The sequence below is a fragment of the Lathamus discolor genome, chromosome 6 (assembly GCF_037157495.1).
Source record: "Lathamus discolor isolate bLatDis1 chromosome 6, bLatDis1.hap1, whole genome shotgun sequence".
NCBI lineage: Eukaryota > Metazoa > Chordata > Aves > Psittaciformes > Psittacidae > Lathamus > Lathamus discolor.
In genome coordinates, this window is record NC_088889.1 from 73978744 (window position 1) to 74000484 (window position 21741).

The 21741-nt window shown below is 47.6% G+C and overlaps 1 protein-coding gene across 3 annotated transcripts in view; it reads right to left on the bottom strand.

Moving 5' to 3' along the window:
• Window positions 1-21741, bottom strand: part of PIGQ (phosphatidylinositol glycan anchor biosynthesis class Q) — a 35840-nt gene extending 14099 nt beyond the window's left edge. The window contains exons 1-8 of one of the 3 annotated variants that reach the window (XM_065683626.1): window positions 21505-21544; window positions 18042-18071; window positions 17371-17912; window positions 11298-11429; window positions 10014-10134; window positions 4439-4565; window positions 3090-3243; window positions 930-1041 (exon numbers count right to left, since the gene is read on the bottom strand). In XM_065683626.1, the coding sequence (XP_065539698.1) occupies window positions 930-1041; window positions 3090-3243; window positions 4439-4565; window positions 10014-10134; window positions 11298-11429; window positions 17371-17912; window positions 18042-18044 (1191 nt within the window). In that variant the 5' untranslated portion in view covers window positions 18045-18071; window positions 21505-21544. Of the gene's footprint in view, window positions 1-929; window positions 1042-3089; window positions 3244-4438; window positions 4566-10013; window positions 10135-11297; window positions 11430-17370; window positions 18072-21504; window positions 21653-21690 lie in introns of those variants that run through there. The other 2 variants (XM_065683625.1, XM_065683627.1) reach the window with 2 other exon arrangements.

Below are 21741 nucleotides of genomic sequence, written 5' to 3' on the forward strand. Positions count from 1 at the left end.
AAGTGAGAATGTGTGGGCCCGGCTCCAGCACAACGTGAATGGAATGGGGCCTTTGAACAGACACGCTGGCACTTCTGTTACTGTGGCAACACTGCTGGGCTCCACTTGTACACTGCTCCCTCCAAAGAAACCATTCCCTGCTCCCAAGCTGTGAGCATCTGCAGCACCACAGCGCACCAGGGTGCCTGAAGGTGCTCAGCACTTGCTAGAATTAGGTCCCCTGAACAGGCAGAGCAGTGCAGGGCTTGCTGCAGAGCTGCACAGCACAAGCGTTTGGTTGAAGCTGTGTGTTCAGCTCTGGGACAGCCACACAAAAGGAACATGGAGTTGGAGTGAGCCCAGAGGAGGCCATGGAGATGCTGCAAGGGCTGGAGCAGCATTGCTGTGGAGCCAGGCTGAGAGAGCTGGGCTGGTTCAGCCTGGAGAAGAGAAGGCTCCTTAAGGGGAGACCTTAGAGCAGCTCCAGTGCCTAAAGGGGCTATAAGAAACCTGGAGAGGTGCTTTGGACAAGGGCCTATAGGGATAGGACAAGGGGGAATGGCTTTAAGCTGACAGAGGGGAGATTCAGATGAGCTCTTAGGCAGAAGCTCTTCCCTGTAAGAGTGCTGAGGCACTGGCACAGGTTGCCCAGAGAAGCTGTGGCTGCCCCATCCCTAGCAGTGTTCAAGGCTGGGTTGGACAGGGCTTGGAGTAACCTGGTCTAGTGGAAGGTGTCCCTGCCCGTGGCAGGGGATTGGAACTGGATGAGCTTTAAGTCCCTTCCAACCCAAACCAGTCTGGGATCCTATGAAGATCCACAGATGCAGAGTGCTTGTTCTGGGCATCACAAAGCGTCCTGTGGCTCCTGTCTCACCATTACCTGAGGTAGGATAGGATTGTACTGCCCATGGGCAGCACCCTGCAGCAAGCCTGTGGTGCTGCAGCACTACCTGGTCCAAGTCGTAGGAGCAGGAATCCACCCGCTGCCGAAGGACGTTCCACTTCTTCCCACGGAACAAGCGCCAGAGCGATGACAGGCCGTAAATCTTCAGGCAGTAGAGCCTGAGCAAAGAGAAGATGCTGAGCACCAATGCTGAGAGCTACTGAGCTTCCACACAAACCAGCTCTCATCACTGCACCCAATGGCCACCTGCTTACCAGCACTGCAGTACTTGGGGCAGTAAAAGAAATCATGCCAAGAATGACACACATCAAATACTAATGGCTCAGTCAACTGTGTTTTGCTGCCCCTGGCACGGGCAGAGCAGGTTACTGCAGACAGTTCTGGACCACTGGAAGACAATGGCCACGCCATGCCCCAGGCTGCATAAAGGTTCTCCCCAGCGTGGCCCCTATAAGCAGCAGCAACCACCAGCCCCATGCCACCACCTCCCCACAGCAAAGGAAGCAGCTGCTTATTCCTCTGAGGTCACCTCTGTCTCTGCAGTTTATGTCTGCCCCGTTCCCTTTGCTTCACACCCCTGCCATGGCAGGAGTGGTGAAGGTCTTACCCCACACCTGAGTCAACCCAATTCAATTTTGCATCCTCAGCACTGAGGACTGGAGCCCCTGCAGTAAACCACAGCTTCAAACATCCTTAAGGGTGGGAAAAGATCAGCTAAATGATGCTCTGAGGGCTGGAGCGCCTCTGCTCTGGAGACCAGCTGAGAACTTGGCTTCAGCCTGCAAAACAGAAGGCTCAGCAGATCTTAGAGCAGCTCCCAGTGCCTAACAAGGGTACAAGAAACCTGGAGAGGGGCTATGGACAAGGGCCTGTAGGGACAGGACAAGGGGGAATGGCTTTAACCTGCCAGAGGGGAGACTGATGATCTTAAATCTATCAACCTGTTTGATTCTATGAATCTGTGGGGCAGAACAGAGCCTGAGAAAGCTTGAGCTATTACAGCCACAGTGGTTAACCTGGCTAGTTAAGGCACAGAGGCTGCTCAGATTTCAAGGCAGCATTGTGAAAGCAGAGGCAAGGAGTCTTCTCCAAGAGAAGAATCTCATTTGAGGAACACCAACTGCTTCAAGGAACTGGCAGGGTGCCCTCAGCCTGGCAGGTACCACTCTGTGCACTAATCCCCAGGCAGGAGGGTGCACAGGACATCTCCAGGTTGCTGGTACACACCTGCCCCACGGCTCTGACTAAGGCCACACTCTCCCCACTCACCCTGACATGACAACAAGCAGTGATCCTGCCTTAGCTCCTGCCCCACCTCCCCTGGCTGCCTGCACACACATGCCCGCTCTCCTTTCACTATGTGCTTTGTTTCAGAAGGGGATTTCAGGCTTCATCAGCACCTGAAACAGCAAGTTCTTCTGGCAGCTGCAGGAACACAAGGTGTTGTGGTGGCTGCGTTGGTGTGGGTGACTGCTGTCCACTCCTGGCTCCCCATAGTGGGCACCAGGCACAGCATGGGCAGGTTGGTGCAAGATAACAGACAGCTGCTCTGCACTTCAACAACCAGCTGAGGTGGGTGGACTGGCTCTCTGCTGCTCACAAGGGAAAAGCAATCAGCTGAGAAAATGCTTTCCCTATTTCCACTCTCTGTACAATTACAAGCAGACAATAACACCAAACCTGCCATCTCTGCCCCATGATGCAGACAAGAGACTCTGAAGCAAGGCAGGGGCAGGGACTCTGGGTCTTCTCCAGAAGTACAAGGCTTCCCCTTTGCTCCTCCTCTCCTCCAGCTCCCCTGGAAACTACTGAGCAGGATTCAACTGCTATAAGGTTGACTCAAAGGGAGGGGTGAACTGCTTTCATGTCCTCTGCCTGGCATGTAGTTTCATTTTTCCAGGTCACTACCACAGCAAATAAATATTTAAACATAGAAGAACTGAAAGGTTGCTTGTACAGCTGTGGCCACATTTCTACATGCATAAAAAAACGCAATAAGTTAATTGCTGGCTAAACTCTGAATTCAAGAGAACTGCACCAGAAGCGAATGCTCCACAAATTAAAGACATGGCCTAAGTGTTCACAGAACCACAGATTGGTTTGGGTTGGAAGCATTTCCATGCCCTCCTCTGGACTCACTCACGCAGGTCCTTCAGTGGCACTTCTCTTCAAACAAGCCCAAGACACATCCAAGAGATCACCTCACCTTGCTCCATAGACATAGAAGCAGTAGATGTGGAAGGTCAGAAGTGCAATGATGTCAGAGAGGATGCAGAGAGCCATGGTCAGGCCCAGACAAGCCGACAGACCCACATACCAGAGGATCATCTCAATGAATGGGGACATCAGGTGTATGTAGCCTAGTGAACATTGCAGAGTGTCAGTATTTGACTGAGATAACTTCCTGTTAACATTCTCAAAAGACTCTTTACCCCCACCCCCCACCCCCCACCATAGAACATTGCTTCAGAAATCATAGCTATGAAAATGTGGAAGTAAAACTGGCAAACTCCTTTAGATCATAGCCACAGTTTCTCTGGGCACCCTGTGCCAGTGCCTCAGCACCCTCACAGGGAAGAACTTCTGCCTAAAAGCTCATCTCAGTCTCCCCTCTGTCAGGTTAAAGCCATTCCTCCTTGTCCTGTCACTACATGCCCTTCTACAAAGCCCATCCCCATATTTCTTGTAGGCCCATCTTCTGTTTAGGAAGGCCAACAAAACCTTTCTTTCACTCCAGGTTCGTGTCCAGGGGAGCAGCTCTGTGACGAAGGGGAGAACATGTTTAGCTCGAAAAGAGCTAAACAAAGAGAGTTCGTCACTTTGTTCCACATGTGATTTACTTTACTAGATTTGTGTTCAGGTTCCTAATTGCATTTTTAACTGCACACATCAACCTTTCCTTCCTCTCCTTTTGCTGTTCCCACACAAGCCATCGCATATGGCTTTTGTCAAGTAAACCAGAGCGGAGGCACAGCCTCTTGCATCGCTGAAGTGGAGCAAAGTCATAGAAACAAGACCATACTTGATTGATGAGCACTGTAAATCAGTAAAATAACTAAGAAGTACATGCCCATCATAATGTACTCCTTCATCAAGAGGCTTATCAAGGAGAACAGGGGTGTGTTATTTCAAGGAGGGACTTGAAATTAGAAAACTGCACTAAGCTGAAGGCAGCACAAAGGTAGGTGTGTGCATCCTGGGAGCACACTTCTCATCCCAGTCCTATCAGCTGCCTCTTACATGGCAGAGACCACAAAAGCCTAAATAAGACTGAAAGCCTTCCCTTGGACACTCACCACTAACAGCACAGAGAAACAAGCTCCGTTGTGAGGTGCACTTCTTGCAAAGCATCAATATAAGCACTTTACTTAATATGCATGACTTCCGTGTGTGGGAATCCAACCTTGGCTTGAGTTTCCACAGCAGGAAGACTCATAGACAAGTCTGTACTTGCAGTAGTGCATTTTGATTCGTTATCCACCTCTAGGCAAACATTAAACACTCGGGAGGGAAGAGATGAAAAGAGAGGCTGAAAAGTTAAACAATTGCACTTACTTATCCAAAGATGGATGTGGTAAAGGAAGAAGCGTCCCAAAACCTGATCCAAAGCTCGGTTCATTTTCAGTCCAGCTGGAGCTCCCATTAGCCACTGAAGCAGGTCCTGGAGCTCTTCAGCTACGTGCTACGAACACATGGAAGGAATGCACTGAGACGAAAGACTGCTGCTGCATTGAATGTGTCCAGTGCACTGCACATGCTGCCCCTCAAAGTGTTCTTATTACACCCTTCAAGCCAATGGGAATAAAAGGCCAAACAACCACTTTACAGACAACTAGGTAAATCAGGAAAGCACCTTTATTGCTTGTTTACTGAATCCAAATGTAACAGCAGAGAGGAAGCTGAACTGCTTAAATGGTCTCAGTGCTGGGAACATGAACTTAGTGTTAGTTTATCGCCATCTCTGGTAGGTGGCCAGTAGGATTTCTTGGCGTAATGAGAGCTCTTGAAGTAGATGGCAAATGGTGCACAAATCAAGTTCTTAGAGAGTCAGCTGAAAAGTCAGAACTGAGCAGGCAACCTATGGGTCAGGCTGTCAGGATTTTAAGAGTGGGAAGATAGCAGTGCACTCCTGAGCAAAAAAAAAAAAAAAGTGTTTTTTTACAAACAAATAGAATCCCAGAGTGGTTTAGGTTGGAAGGCACCTTAAAGCTCATCCAGTTCCACCCCCCTGCCATGGGCAGGGACATCTTCCACTAAACCAGGTTGCTCCAAGCCCCGTCCAACCTGGCCCTGAACACTGCCAGGGATGGGGCAGCCACAGCTTCTCTGGGCAGCCTGTGCCAGCACCTCAGCACCCTCACAGGGAAGAGCTTCTGCCTAAGAGCTCATCTTAATCTCCCCTATGTCAGGTTAAAGCCATTCCCCCTTGTCATATCATAACCTCTATGCGTTTACAGCAGGGTAGAAAACACAATTATACAAACGCATTTAATACGTAAACAAACTTTCTCAATACCCTGTTGTGTCCTGGGCAAGATTAACCATGCTATATAGCACTGCTCTTGCCTACTGCTGCCTTGCCTCTTGATGGAGAGATACCCACGGCATCTCAGTAAGGAGGAATGCCTCTGAATAACTGAGAAAGGCCTTATTTTCCTTATAAACCTCCATCCCTCATTTGAGGATGAAAATAGCTCTTCCCCAAATCACTGTGGGCTTAGACTCACAATTTCTGGTGATTTCACCCAAGCTGATGTATTTACTGATTTTCTCTTTCCATCCCACTCCTCTGCTGGAGGTCCCCCTTGCAGTGGACAGGGCAGAAGATGCAATAGCTCTGTTCCTTGATAGTTTGCACCTGACCTACTCTCCTAAGCTGAAACCAGTGGTGAAGGCCATTGACCAGGTTGTGACTGAGGTAGCTGAGAGTGGGAACCTCCAGCAAACAGCTGGGGAACATACCTGGGAGAAGTGCCCTCTCCCACTGTCCCACATGAACAGCGATTGTGAGTAAAAGCTTCAGCCTCTGAAAATCCCACTTGTGCTGCTTTATAAATAGACTGGTTTTAATATTTAACATGTTGGACTGGTAATTTAGAAACAGCATTTGGGGATTTCAATTAAATATTTAAATGCTTGAAAGCAGCAAGGCTGGGCTTCAGCACTGAGTACTTCTGGAGCTACCAGTCCCAGAGGTGGTACTGAATCCTGACAGGGACACAGCTCGGGAAGGTGCCCTGGCTTGCTCTTGTTTAGCAGGGCAAGGCACTTCAAAAGATAGTCCAAAGACATAACCTTGCAGGCTGTTTTCCTGCCAGATATTTTAGGACTGATCAATAGCAATCAGAATCAGGAAAGGTGACTGGGAGCCCAGTTCTCCTGCTGCAGTCATGAACATGAACCCAGTATTAAAAAATAAGATGCAGTGAATCGGAAGCGTTTCATAAAGCCACGTAGGGACATTACCAAACTTGAGACTAAAGCTAACAGATGAGAACACTGTGGAAATAATTTCTTTACTGTCATGCTCTTCTGTCTAGTCTCCATATGCAGAGGGTCTAATGCTGATGGGACATGGATGGAAAAGGACAAGGTGCACTGCAAGCAGGATACAGGTGGGAATAGGAACATACTACATCCAATTACCTCTAAGCCCCAGTAATACTCTTGGAAGCAGATCTATGATAAATATTTAACTGTTTCAAAGGGATTCAGCTTAAGAAAGAGACATCAGCAAGGATAAAAGAGGTGAAGGAGGAAGAAAAGAAGATGGTTTATCACAGAATCCTAGAATCCCAGACTAGTTTGTGATTCTAAGGAAGGAACCTTAAAACTCATCCAGTTCCACCCCCCTGCCATGGGCAGGGGCACCTTCCACTAGGCCAGGTTGCTCCAAGTCCCGTCCAACCTGGCCTTGAACACTGCCAGGGATGGGGCAGCCATAGCTTCTCTGGGCACCCTGTGCCAGCGACTCAGCACCCTCACAGGGAAGAACTTCTGCCTAAGAGCTCATCTCAATCTCCCCTCTGCCAGGTTAAAGCCGTTCCCCCTTGGCCTGTCCCTACAAGCTCCTGTCCAAAGCACCTCTTCAGAAGGGTATTTTTTTAATAAGCAGTTCTTTTGAAAACAGACAAATGTAGCACTATGAATCAGGTATGCCTGAAGGAAGACTGTCTTCTGGAAGGCAAACCCAAGGACAACCATTGGGAAGCCTGGTGGGATTGAGAGGAAAGAGGGGGATAGGAGTTGTGAGGGTACACATTTTCCATTCTTGGATTTGAAAGCCTGCTCCCAAATTCAGTTCTTCCTACTGCACACAGCCCTTTGCCAGTGACTCCCTAGGTGGTTCTGAATCACATCTGCCTCATTTACTGACAAAAGCAACTTGTTATTACAGTCAGCCCAGCACAGCTCATCAAGCTGTGAAAGTGGGAGCTGTGTTCAACAGTGTCTTGTGCATCAGCAACAATTGCTAAGTGCTGATTTGAGAACCATTGTACCAGGGGATGACGAACGCTGGGTAGGGAGCACGGCCTGATCCTCACGTCAGCAGGCTCAGCTTGTGACCCTGGCAGTTGTTGAGAGCCAAAATAACCTACCTGCATTTGCTTCCTTCCAGAGAGATGTCTGCTAGGAAAAAAAATGAGCACTGCATCCAGTCCCACACAGCTACCATTCCAATCTGCCCATGTTAAAATCAATCAAACCAGTGAGGTTATACATTATAAAAGCTTAGTTTGTCAATACTAAAATCAATCAAGCCATTAAGGTTAAAATAAGGTTATGTATCATAACCTTATAATATATAATAATCTTACAATATACATAAAGTTCTATTTACTACAGATACAGAGCTGTAAGGTCAATGCCACCATCAGATCTCGGGCATGTATCAAAAGCAGAATATGACGGAGCATTAGAGATGGAAAAGTAACTCATTCCACACATAGGAATGTCTGTCTTACTGAATTTGGCAACACTAAGCACTTGAGAGAGCCCAAGTGATGGGAATAATGTGTACCAGATGGACACTCAGCAGCAAAGAGGAAACCTACTGCTGCATGGCTAGGGGGAGATTTTGCTGTCATCCTGGAAAAGAAGCGGTGCTGGCTTGCACACCACATGCTGAAATCACTGGGATATTTTGGGATTACTCATATCTGCATTTTTTTAAGGTTTGCACATGATGCACATAAATCAATGCCCACTAAAGGCAGTAAAAGGACTCCAAATGATTTTATGTCCACAATCTTGAAAGAAAAAAGTAAGGTTGGAAAGTTAGAAAAGTTGTAAGTGTCCTGAACTGATAAGCTTGGAGAAGCAGAAAGGCACCGACTGACAACCAGGGAGGAGTTAGCACTTCCAGGAAAATAAGTAAACAGCTCCTGGAGATAGCAACGGAATGAAGTCTGCATGTGCAGGAGACATTGTGAAAATAACTGACACCATGATGACTGAGTTAAGTGACAGATGAGCTAAATATGTGCAAAAGCAGCTCCCAAAAGGAAGCCTGTCCAGGAGAGGTGCTGGGATTGGACACACCTTGAGCACGAAGAGCATCCACCTGCCAGAGACAGCAGGCAGATGGAACCCCTCCTGGAGCCACCTGTGCAAACAGGAACGTGGCCAAAAGCCACTTCCTCACAGACTTGTTAAGAAATCAGATTTCTGAGAGCTGGACACTTACAGTAATCCCACAGGGAGAGCTCTAGAGAACTTAAACTTCTCCTGCTGAAATATCTGTAAGGGGAAAGACTTTGGAATAAGACTCAGAAAAATAATTTTAGTGTATAGTTCAAATACAAGAGTAAGTGTATTGCAAGAATTGTGGTCCTTTCTACCCCACCACTGCTGCTGAATAACAACAACCCTTGAAACATGCAATCCTTAGAAGTTTGACCATGAAAGATAACAAAACGAGCAATAATTGTGACCCACAGCTGAGCTGGACACATACACACTTGTGAAAGCACAGCATGAATGAGAATTATCAGACCTATCTATGGCTTGTACAATTAAAAGGTTAAGACAAGCAGCTCATCATCAAGGGAAATGTGAGCTCTTCCCAAAGCCAAAAAAAAAAAAAAGTAGCATAAGTAGGGAAAATAAATTGCTGCTGGAATTCTCTAATCAGAATAAAATCCCTCCCAGCTAAGAAGCTGGAGAAAGAACAAAGAGAGAAAGTTCTCCAGCTGCTAGGAAGGAACCGATGGAAAGATCCACTTTTGCTCCCAGAAATGAGAAGAAAGTGGGCAGAGAAAGGATTAGGTTGTGCAGCCACAGGAAGCACTCAACACTGGCTGCACATGCATTCCCAAGACACAGAAGCTCTTAAAACAGAGCTGACTTCAGATTAGTGGTCTGGTGCCCAGCCTCTGAAGTACATTATATGATCCATACTGCTACTAAACAGATATATTGGAGTACTGCACCTAAAAAGAACCATCAGAAAAGCAGGCTACTGTGAGTCAGACTTGTTCTTCATGAATTCATGCTGATGTGGAGGGATCTTAGTGGGCAAGAGGAGTTACGACTGAGAAAATCACAGAACACGGCAAGTTTTCCTACTTCATCATCTGCACACCAGAACTCTGAGAGAGGGTTTCATGTGTTTGTACCCCAACTAGCTCATGCCTTTGGATTTCCCCATAAAATTCCTTTCCATGAGCACTGCTACAGTGCTTATCAAGTTTGACTTTTCAGCAGTTTATCAGATTCAACCCAGGTTACAGCTTTTTTCCACCCTTCAACACCCCATACAGGAACAACCTGAGGACACTTCTGTTGACTCCAGAATAAAAGTGCTCTGGCTCGATAAGCTCCCAACCTGCAGCTGCAGATCTCTGGCCGAGCCCTAATTGTTACTTTAGCAGCTGGAGCAGCCCTGGTTAAACATCTAATTACTATTCACTGCACATGCAAAGCAGGGCTGTGTTTCTTTTCAGCAGCCCTAGCAGGCTTCATTTGAAGATTTCGCTGCTCTTGAGGAGATATAATTTGCATGACTTCAGACAGGACTCTCTCTGAAACCCTTGGGGTTAAGGCATTGCCTCCTAACCACTATCCCAGGCAGCAAGAGCTGGTCAGTACCCACAGCAGGTCAAAGAGAAATGGCTTTCGCCAGACTTACATCAGCCACAGGGATGAGAGTGTCAGCAAGGTGACCAATTCGGTTCTTTCTATACAGCCAGGACATCAGCAGTATCCCCAGAGCCACATCAATCAGCAGAGAGACAAAGATGTTGGCTTTCCTGCATGCAGGTTAAAGAGAAAGGGTGTTACAGAAAAAGGAAGGAGAGTGTTTCATACTTCAGTGACAATCGTTGGGCTCACTTACACAGCATCTTTCACATCCTAGGGACACCAGTACAATTCACTGAAGGGGCACAGTATAGAGATCTTTTGACTTTCAGTGGTGTGATGCTTCTTCAGTAGCCAAGCACAGAGCCACTCAGGGTCTGCCACAAACCCTTTCTCAGTAAGGGGATCAAAGAGTGGGATTGAAGCTACAAAAAAGAATGTCACAAAGTGTGTATATACATACACATGCGGGGGGATTTACCAATACTAGGGCCACCAGCACTTGGGAGTATCCACATGGAGATCCGGTGGCTTTCCAAGAGGTATACTTTAGTGGAATGACTAGTTCACGTAATAAATAGTGTTTCTGGGTACATGCATGTACCCAGGAGGGTTCCTGAACTGCCCCTTTGCTGTTAAGAGGTTCTGAATGAATTCCATGATGTGAGTTATTCAGGAAATCAGCCTAAACAATCACAGTTACTTTTGGCCTTCAAATCTGCTGATCTATTTTAAGTGTTCCCTGGGAGTCTTATTACTGCAGGATCAGAGAACCCCACAGAACAAGCCTCACTGTGTAATGGCTGTAGGGCATTCAGTATCTGCCTCAGATCTCTGCCTCTCCCTGTTCCACTTGCTGTGCTGTGTTTGCTTTTTCTGTTACACTGACTTTGCTACTGTGGTTGGAGTCTCTGCTCTGCAGTTACTGCAGGAAAAATTCCCCAAAAGAGTGGGTGGAATTGGGCAGCATTTAAACCTTCCTAATCTTATGGGAAGTGCCACTGAATACTGATTGCAGTTTTTGGTTAACAGCAGCAAATGTGAAAGCACTGAGCCTGTGGGAGTACCCCTAGCAAAGCACTACACACGGGGTGCAGAATAAGCTTTCTGTGGGCAATATCCTAGTTGCCTTTCCCATGCTAGGGAAAAAGGCATATATCTGGTATAATTAATGTAAACAGAGTGTAAAGATCTGAAACTAGCAGGGAAGGTGGCATGACCTGGTGCAGTGAGGACTCCGTCGTGCTCTGTGGGCACAGGATCCATGGTTTGGGCTCCCCAGAGGGGACAGGGGTAGAGCAAATATGTGCATGGCTTTCTGTGTACTCCATACCTCATGAGTTGAGTCTGGGTTTGAGCCTTCTTGTTACTGCTGATGACCTGGAGGTGCTGGAGGCGATGTCCCAGCTGCTCACAAGTTGAGAGTTTGCTCCATAAGAAAGACAAAGGCCAAAACTTGAGCACCCTGCAGAAACAGCATGGGAATGTGCTTGCTGTTGCCACACAGCAGACTGGCCAGCATGCAAATTCCATGCAATACACGCAGTGTGAAGTTAAGGTTGTGCAACCAGAGACAGTATCAACACATTACCATTACAGAGTATCAGATGTTAACTGCTTTCTTAAAAGTTAACAGAATTAAGGCAGTTAATTCTTTCCAGACCAAGGCATCTAACGCAGACAACCCAGCCTCTCATTTCCATTCTGTAAACCCACATGCCTTGCTCTTCCAAGGAAGCCACAAGGCAATCCTGATTCCACCCTGTGCTTTGGATACGTCTCTGGGATCGCACGCTGCTGAGTCTCCAGGAGACTGGAGTCAAGGCAGTTGTGTGTACAGCACAACCACCCAACAACACAGCGTAACTGCTGCACAAACCCCAGTCTGGTGTGAGCTTGGTGTAACAAAAGCTGTGCTCCTCCTGCAGATTCTGTTCCTTTTCCCCCTCTTTGGTCTTTTTTCCAGTTCATCCTTTTTTTTCTTTGTTACTTCCAAATTCCTTTCTCAGGGTCTTCACTTCTACCTTCTCTCCACTGCCTCGCCAGGGGTGACCAGCATTATGTATCTAACATAACGTTTAGCATTTAATTAGGTTTCAAAGTTAACATCCACATTAGGCTTGTAGGGGAGGAAACATTCACATGGTTCTCTTATTATGACTCAGAAGAAAAGTACTAAATGACATTCAATTATGTTGGGGAGTTACTTTTATTACCACACAACCTATAAAGAAAGGAATGATGGTGATTTGTGTAATGACACCTCTGGATCAGGCCGGTTAAGAAGGCACAGCAGTGGTACAGCAACACAAAGCACCATGTTGTTTGTGGGGAATAAATTTGGATGGGGATGTAATTTGGATCACTTCTTTCCTATACCCAGTGGTTGTTTCACTATTTTCACAGTGTTCCACTGTTTCTTGTTAAGGGTCCAGGAATCTGCTCACTTTTAGTCACTTTCTTCACCTCTCTTACTACTTTGGTATGTTCCAAATGCAGTTTACATTCATTCCAAATGCTAAAATTATTCCTTGTATCCTGCTTTCCTTTGGAATTGTACAGCTGTTTGGATCATGAGTGATGTCCTAGCAAAGGGTGCATGCCTTCCCAAGAATTCACCTGGAGGACCAGCCTGGTGGCCAGCAGCACAGTGCCTTCAGGACTGGCCAGGGCAAGAATTAAGATGGGCAGACTGGGGCTCCAGCTGCTCTTTATACATTTATACACAAACCACAAGGGTTTGGCTCATTCTAAACTGGAGTTGCTACCCATTCCTCCCCACATACTCCTGAGCCCTTTCCACTGTCCTTCATGCAAGGTTTGTCAGCATAAAACCAGCCAGAGTGCTGAAGTGCCCCCTTTGCCCTCCCCATTCAGGTTCCAGACACATTGGTTCTGAAATACACACAGTGTGCTCTGAATCATTCTGCTTAATTTGAGCCCTCCAAGTTACTCAGCTCTTCATTACAGCCTCCCACCTTAGAGACAAATGAATGCACTGCTCTTCAGCTGCCTGTCAGGAGGCGGTATCTAAAGTGGCGGAGGAAGCAGTGAGGACTGGGGGAGGGAGGCAGAGAGAGGATGGCACTGGCCACTGATCTTACAGACTTGGGGTCGCAGATCCACCAAGACATGAGTGCAGATGAGTCTTCTCTTCCTATTATGTCTTAGGCCAGTGGTTACGGATTCTGGTGTGGCAAATCTTTGCTAGAGCAAAGAATTGCACTTGAAATGCAAAGAAGGGGAAAGGAGAAATGCTCTACCTGGGAGGTTATTTCCAGATGGCTGAAGGTGAAACGTGACTGCTCAAACCAGCAGCTGCCGGACCACCTCAGTTCAAGAAGAAAGCAACGGCTCTGGGGCCCCGTGCTAAACACTCACTGGGCTGAGAGCCTCCCCACCCTTTCCCAGCAATGTGTCCCACCATCCATTGCTGCTCCACAACTCCCCAAGACAGAGGCAGCCAGATGTGGGTAACCAACCAAGCAGACACCCTGCTCGAAGGAAAGGGCAGGCTGCTGCTCTCTTCTGCCCGAGGAATGTCTTGTGCAAGCGAGAATGATTTCCAAAGCAGCCTCATACCCAGCAGCACCAGTGACATGTACACACGCTGCAGCCTGCCAAGGGTGAACACAGCTCCTGGATGGAACAGGACAGGCCTACAGACACAGCAGAGGTCTGTGCTCATCTGTACTGTGACCGACTCTTTTCTTCTCATTTAACACCAAAAGGACAACCTCTGTTCCACTTATGCACTTTCTTTGGAAAGTAAACACATACATGTACTTATTTAAATAAATACAGAATCACAGAATCCCAGACTGGTTTGGGTTGGAAGCGACCTTAAAGCTCACCCAGTTTCAACCCCCTGCCATGGGCAGGGACACCTTCCACTAGACCAAGTTGTTTCAAGCCCCATCCAACCTGGCCTTGAACACTGCCAGGGATGGGGCAGCCACAGTTTCTCTGGGCACCCTGTGCCAGCGCCTCAGCACCCTCACAGGGAAGAGCTTCTGCCTAAGAGCTCATCTCAGTCTCCCCTCTGTCAGGTTAAAGCCATTCCCCCTTGGCCTGTCCCTATGGGCCCTTGTCCAAAGCCCCTCTCCAGGTTTCTTGTAGCCCCTTTAGGCACTGGCAACTGCTCCAAGGTGTTCCCAGAGCCTTCTCTGCTCCAGGCTGAACAACCCCAATATATATATATAAATACATACACGTAAATACATATAAACCAATGCAAATATACAAACATACTGCAAAAAGCTCAGCATAACAGTTGCAAGATGTGCTACAGTAGCTCTCATCTCTAGGAGTACTGAGGAAGAAAGCCAAAAATGTTTCTTGCATGGTCTCTTCCCCCTGCGCACACTGACACTGTGCTGCCAGAAATTCTCCCACTTGTTTACCATGCAGAATATAGAATGGCTTGTATGACTATGTACTTTCAGAAGTACAATGGAAAACCAACCACATAAAACCCAAACAAACAACCAACCAACTCCAAAACAGTGACACTGTATTGCTGCATTATTTAGGCAGCAGAAGATCTTTGGAGTATTTCCAGATATATGGAATTTTAGCAATAAATTAACATAGCCTGCAGGAGTAAATCTTGATTTTCCTATTCACTTTGTATTCCAAGAGTGAGAGTGGATTTTTCAGCCAACAGATGAAAAACAATCTTTCCAAATCTGGATCACATGCACATATAAAACCTCTGTTGATCACAGCTCCTGGCTGTCTTTCTGCTCCTTGCAGGAGCAGTGCCTGCTTTCCAGATGAGGAACTGGAGATTAGGGTGTTCGTAAATGGGCTTTTTTTACAATGAGCACACAGAGTTTATTGCCTCAATACTAAATCATCATGATGTCCGCAACAGCACACTAGAGACCTGCAGTGGTAGCGGAAATACTGCACAGGAGTCCCTCTGAAGAGAGCCTTGCAGTGGCCACCCCTTAGCACAAGGTGGTGCTGGCGAAATGCCTTACTTTGAGATGTACAGGACTTGAGAGTAATGGATCAGCTCGCTGGATATCAGTGCTTGCTTCTGGAGATTCCTAACGCTGCTGCCCTGCTTCCCCAGCGCAAATACTCAACAGTGGCATATCCAAAAAGCCCCAAGCCTCTGCAACGTGAGAGGACATCACTCATCTCTTTCTTTAGCTTTTCAAAGATTAGTATCCCTTAATATCACAGAAACCTGGGAGAGAAAGATCTGTGACCAGAAGCAAAAATTTGATGGAACTTATTTTACAGGATGTCCTGTTCCAGCACAGGGAGAAGGGGACTGGAAAGACTCTTGAACGTAACATCTCAAACCCTCTCTGCCTTGTATTTGTTGGCACAAAGGAGGTTGTACCCCACAGCACATGCTAAGTTGAACCAAATTACATTAAATTACTTGAGAAGGTCAAGCAGGAGGCATAAGGCCTGGCACTAATCTCTGTTCTCCAAGACTGATGTTTTAAAACACCTGTAAGGTAAGTGTCAACATATTCTGAAGTCAGAATAGCTCCCAATAAACTAGGTAGCAGCTATCTGTGCCCAACCTGCCAGACTGAGCTCGAGCTTCCAAGACATGCTCAGACTGTGGCCTTCTGGAGACCTATGAGGCTTGGGCTTAACCTCACTCTAAGCCTGGTCTGCGTCCCGGCACTGCTTGAGGTGGGCAAGTCTGACCTCGAGACTAAGTGCCTATGCACAAAAGGATCATCCTGTTTGTTGGTAGTCACACATGGCCCACAGCCAGCCAGAAAGAAAACTTTCAGAGCTCCCCACAAAGTTCTGACTTATCACTAACAACCATTAAAGCACAGTCAGTGTCTACAGAACAGTCCCAGGATCCAGTGGTCCCTGATCAGGTTTGGGTTTGACCCCAAATCTCTTCCAATGCAGTAAACCAAAAATGGGCAGGTTTCCCTTTGTGTCCCTAAATGCGTAACCCAATTGTTCAGAAAATCTTTGCTTATGAAGAGTTGCGCTGTAATTTTTTTATGACAGTACCATACAACTGGAAACCTGTTAAAAGATTCCATTTCCATACCCTTAGGCTGTACTTCAGAAGATTTATCCATGAACACAGTAGTAGCTGTTATCCAGACTTCATATCCAAAGTGACCCCTTGCAGCTTGGAACCTCAACTCCATTCTCTGGCACAACCTCTCTAGGCAGGCTGACCTTTATAATGAGGGGCTTTTTCCCTTAAAATCTGCCCAGAATTGCTCTTTAGTGCAAGCACTTGGCACACATTACATCTGAAGCTTCCTATTCAGTACGCCAAGAGGAGGAGACATATGATAATAAGTTCTTGGAGCTAGTTATAATATTCCCTGCCTATATGCAGGAATTCTGAATATGTATGTAACTAATGTAATAGTGAAAGTATATAAACCTGTAACAAATACTAATCACTCGTGCCTCTGGCTACGGTCATGCGCCCAGTGCTGTTGCTTTTGCTTTATTGACTTTGTCCCTCAGTAAAACCTTGTTATCTTGTTTAGAGGAGTGAGTTTCTATTACACAGTTTCATGGCTGTGACAATGGGATTTCACCAAGGATTCTTGGAGACCAGTGTTCCCTGTAACCTGCTCTAAGGTGCTGAGGTTGCAACACCATTATCTGTCAGAGAGATGATAGATTTAAACACACTATTTGCTGATGTTTCACAGCACTGGAGGGTTCACAGCTGTGACTCCCTATGCCCTGTTTGCTGTCAAGCCATTGAGGAGATCCCCATGTCATTCTGTCAGCCATGGAATAACTGGAAAACCAAGGTTTCAGCTGCAATGAAACTGAAGTGGGGCTGAGCTACCCCTGCTGCAAACGGGGAGAGTATCAGTGCCTCCCCAGAAAGCCTCACAGCTCCTTGAAGAGCTCTACCACATTTGAGGAAGCCTCCCCAGACAAGGCCAAGTGCAAGGTCCTGCCCCTGGGCTGGGGCAATTCCAAACACAAATACAGTCTCAGGGAGACTGGATTGGACTGGATTGAGCAGCTCTGAGGAGAAGGGCTTCTCACTGCCAGAGAAGAGACTGAGATGAGCTCTTAGGCAGAAGCTCTTGCCTGTGAGGGTGCTGAGGCACTGGCACAGGTTGCCCAGAGAAGCTGTGGCTGCCCCATCCCTGGCAGTGTTCAAGGCCAGGTTGGACAGGGCTTGGAGCAACCTGGTCTAGTGGAAGGTGTCCCTGCCCATGGCACAGGATTGGAACTGGATGAGCTTTAAGGTCCTTTCCAACTCAAACCAGTCTATTATTTAACATTTAGTAGCAGCTCTGTGGCAGCCTATGTCCAACAGAACAATTTAGTACCAACTGTGTTTCTCACTAGAGTTGAGTAGGAACCCTGCAAAAGCCTAAACATGAATCACATTTCCATGCAAAACATAAGCTGGCAGATGCTGTACCACTTACCTGCCCCTGCAGATCCCAGAGACAAGTGAAAGCAGGAATGTCAGCAGCATGCATGCAGGCACAGAGGCTTGCTTCATCAGCTCCACAATGATACTTGCTTCAGCGCCATCTGACTGCCAGTGGGTCAGCTTGATGGGCCCATCATCATACCTGTCCGTCATGAAGAGTATCTTACTCTTTGCAACTGTGTGGAAGATGGCAGAGAGCTTTGAAGCATCATCTGTCTTGTGGTCAGTGGAGGTAGCTGTGTCCAAAGGTGGATGCAGATGGGAAAGCATGACTTTGCGCTGGTCATAGTATATTAAGATGACTTCTTCCTCCTTAGGGCTGTTAGAGTGTTTCTGAAAAGTAGAACAGCTCCAGAATTTGCTGTCTCCCTCTTTGCTTATCTGAATCCATGGCTCATGGGAGAATATTGTCCCAAGGTCTTCCAAGAACTTACTGAGATTCTCTTCTTTCTCCTGCTTGCTGTTGTTCCAGGAGCCAAGCACAGAAACACTGACTTTAGTCACCCGCTGGATTTCACTGAGATACTGCTTCACCTGGAAAGGAATGAAAGGGAAATGCACCACGGCAAGGATGACAGCAGAGTTCTGCTCCGAAAGCCAGCGGCCGACCAAGATGCCACTTTCTGCTGAGGAGCAGCATGATGGGAAGAAGACCTTAAGTACCATGGCAGTGATGCTGGAAGGATGGGACACCTGCCAAGAAACAGACATAAAGCTTGAGAATGGTGATTAAATACAAGGAAAATGGGAGCTTACCAGAGGACTCAGGAGAGCAACCAAGTTCTAAAACACTAAGTCCAACCACCTGCACAATGAAACTGCTGACTGCCAACAGACAGACACATGTCAGAGAAGCATTTAGGAAGTTCCTGATAATCTGCGGTCTTTGAAGTGAGGGGTGGTGAGCCTGGAGTTTCCAAGCAAAGCCCTTCCCTGAGTCCTGGAGCAGCCCTTCATCACTGTACACTGATAAGCACAGCCCATCGGAGCAGCCAAGATCAGGAACCCATCCAGGCTCAGATCTTGGACCTGACACTGCATGTGCTTGAGCACTTCCTAGAGCAGGGACTACATCGTAGTGCACCATGATGCCTCAGGAATATTTCCTCCTATGACTGACAATCAAATACTGGGCTATGCTATAAAGCCAGATAATTTCAGAGCCTCCTGTGTGCTCTGCCACAAACTCACTGAACAGCCTTGGGCAGATCACTCATCTCATCTCACTTCCCTCATCTGGAAACAGAAATAATTTTGTCAAAAGGGACTATAGTGATTAACTGATTGAAGTTTATGTGGCTCTTATAATTCATTAGATACAAGACCCTAAAAAAGGAGAAGAATCTCTGCTTCACAGTGTTCTTTATCTACAATGTTTTCCTTTGTGTCATTAAAACACATCTCAATGGCTTTATAAGATTTAGAAAAAGGAGCTTTGAGGCAGTTGACAATGTCTCTTTAAATAAGGTGGGGGCTTCTAACAGGAATATAATTGCTGTAAGGAGCGCACTGGCGCAGAACAGTCGGACTCCAATGCCCGTTGTCCTTTCCTGTCCTTCAGAGCTTTGTCAGAGCTGCGAAAACTCTGCAGGCCCCCGGGCTGGCTCCTCTGCAAGGGATCAGTCAATCGGAAAGAGCAGCACAGAGGGTATTTACACCACACACAGAGGATGCATAATGTGAAGGTCCCTGGTGGGTTTGGGTTTCTCTTTTTAAAACAGGACAATTGATCCAGTAAATCTCAGCACCTGGCAATTTGCTCCATGTGGAGGAGGCGACAGGGAAGTAGCAAAGGAGAGTGATGAACCTGCTCCTAGCCCCACAGTCCTGCCAAACACAGCAATAGAAAATGTCTGCTCACGGGTGGGTTGTCAGCCCCTCCAGGCAGCAAGGTAAAGCTTCCTTGGTGCACAGCTCACTCCTCCCAGGGAAAAAGCACCACAGTTGCTGTATCTGCGAGTAGTAGCAGTTTGGATTTTTTTCCTGGGATTAAATTTTCCCTTTTCATAGAATCCCAGACTGGTTTGCATTGGAAGGGACCTTACAGCTCATTTAGTTCCAACCCCCTGCCACAGGCAGGGACACCTTCCACTAGACCAGGTCATTCACCATCCCCATAGTGAAGGATTTTCATTCTTTTCCCCTAAGACCCACAGACACACTCAGGAAAAAAGAAATAAATTATATGAATACCGGGGCTCTGAAAGGCGGAACGTGGCATGTTCATGCACACATATGCTCAGAAATTATTTAAATAGTATGTTCAGCTAGAGTGATAACATTCTAGTTATATCGCAGTACCAAAACCTTACAAGTAGAGTTTACCAATACCTAAATATTCCAGAAACTGAAACTGAGCTCAGTATTTTAAAGAACCTGGGGAAAAATTAGGAAAATAAGTTCTTGAGTGAGTTTTTCAGTATTTCTATTGTAATTACAAAACCTATGACCAGTAATATCGGAAAGTTGATTTTTTATGCTTCTTTTTCCTCAAGAGATGTCACAGCTTGAGATTGTTACTACAAGAAACTTCCAGTGTCTCTGCACAGCTGACCTTCTTAAAGGCTTGTCCATCCATAGGACATATCAGAGAAGAATTATCAACTCACTCGAGTCAAACATTTATTTTTCACTGAGGTTTTTGTTTTATAGATAGCCACAGATATCTGGGAAAACTTCTCACTAAGGACAAACATTTCTCATCCTTATCTTATCTAGTTTGTGAGTTTTTCTTCTTCCACCTTCCCCAACCCTTTAAATTAACTTAGTTTTATGCTACTTTGGCTGTGGCTCAGGTCAAACAATACCCAAGCACATCATCTGTCCTTTGGCGGCTGTGGACATTATGGGCAGAAGAGAAGAATCTTGATACGATTTTCAGGCTGCACTAAACACCTTGATAGTTGCAAACCAGCTGATCAACTATTCATATGTTAATGTGGCATAAGGCAGTAACAGGAGAGCTCAGGTGGCAAGGCTGGTATTCCCAAATCCACAGCTGGTCATGCAGCCTACCTTATCTATTTCAATAGACTGTTTGAAATTCAAAGTTGACATTTTAAATGTCACCACAGTCAACTGTTACACTGCTGCTTTTAAAAGAAATATCATAGAAACACAGACTGACTTGGGTTGGATCTTGAAGATCACCCAGTTCTAACCCCTGCCATGGGCAGGGACACAATATCCTATGCCAGTATGCTTAGTCCCTGCTCGTAAGGTGCCTAAAGTCTTCCAGATCTGCCCATTTCTGCTGGAAACCCCTACCTTTCCCCAAGATGCCACAGAGCATCAATGCAACAATCATGGGCACAGCAAAACCAACGATGGATACCACCTAAAATGCATTTATCAAAGAATCCCAGACTGGTTTGGGCTGGAAGGTGCCTTAAAGCCCATCCAGTTCCAACCCCCTGCAATGGGCAGGGACACCTTCCACCAGACCAGGTTGCTCCAAGCCCCATCCAACCTGGCCTTGAAAACTGCCAGGGATGGGGTATTTAATTTGCTGGTTTATGAACAAACAACTGAAGAAAGGACCCAGGACTGATTCACTTCAGAATTTTTGGCAGAGAAGCAAAGACAAACGGCTGGATGTGCCCTGTTCTCCCCACACAGGCTGCTCTGTCACTGTCACCATGCCAAGGGGGGCTGGCCCCTTGGCTGACCCATGCCTGAGCACGGCATCATAGAATCAACTAGGCTGGAAAAGACCTTGAAGATCATCAAGCATCCTGAGGTCTTCCACAGGGTTCAGGCCATCGGGCCAGGAGACACCGAAGGCAGCAGCAAGCTGGTCCTGGTGCCCCAGGGATGCAGGAGCAGGGCTGTAGGCCCACAGACCCCACCGCTTTCGGGCTCAGCCACCTTTCTGTGGGTTTCACACGCGCTCCTAGTGCAGGGTGAGCTGACAGACAACAGCACCGCCGTGCCTCCCGCAGGCACCCTCCTCCCCGCCTAGGGCAGGCTGAACCACCACCCCCGGCCCTGGGCTGCCCCGCGGCCTGCGGGACCTGCCCTGCCGGCCCCGGGCCGCAGCAGCCGCTACGGGCGGGCACCGCAGGCCTCGGAAGAAGGGAGCCCCGAGCCGGCAGCGCCCCACGCCCCGCACCAGCCCCGCGCCTACCGCCCGCTCCGCCGCGCCCGCCGCTTCCGGGGCCGGGCTGTGCACCGCGGCGGGGCCGGCCGGCGCCGGGGTCCGGGTTGCCGCGTTCCGCCCCGTGCCGGTGCCCCGGTCCCGGCCCTCGCTGCCGTTTTCCCCGCGTTTGCCGGCAGCGCGGCGCGGCTCGGCCCCGGCTCGGCCCCGGCTCACCCGGCAGCGCCGATCACCGCAGCTCTCCCCACGCCTTCCCGCGGCGAGAGA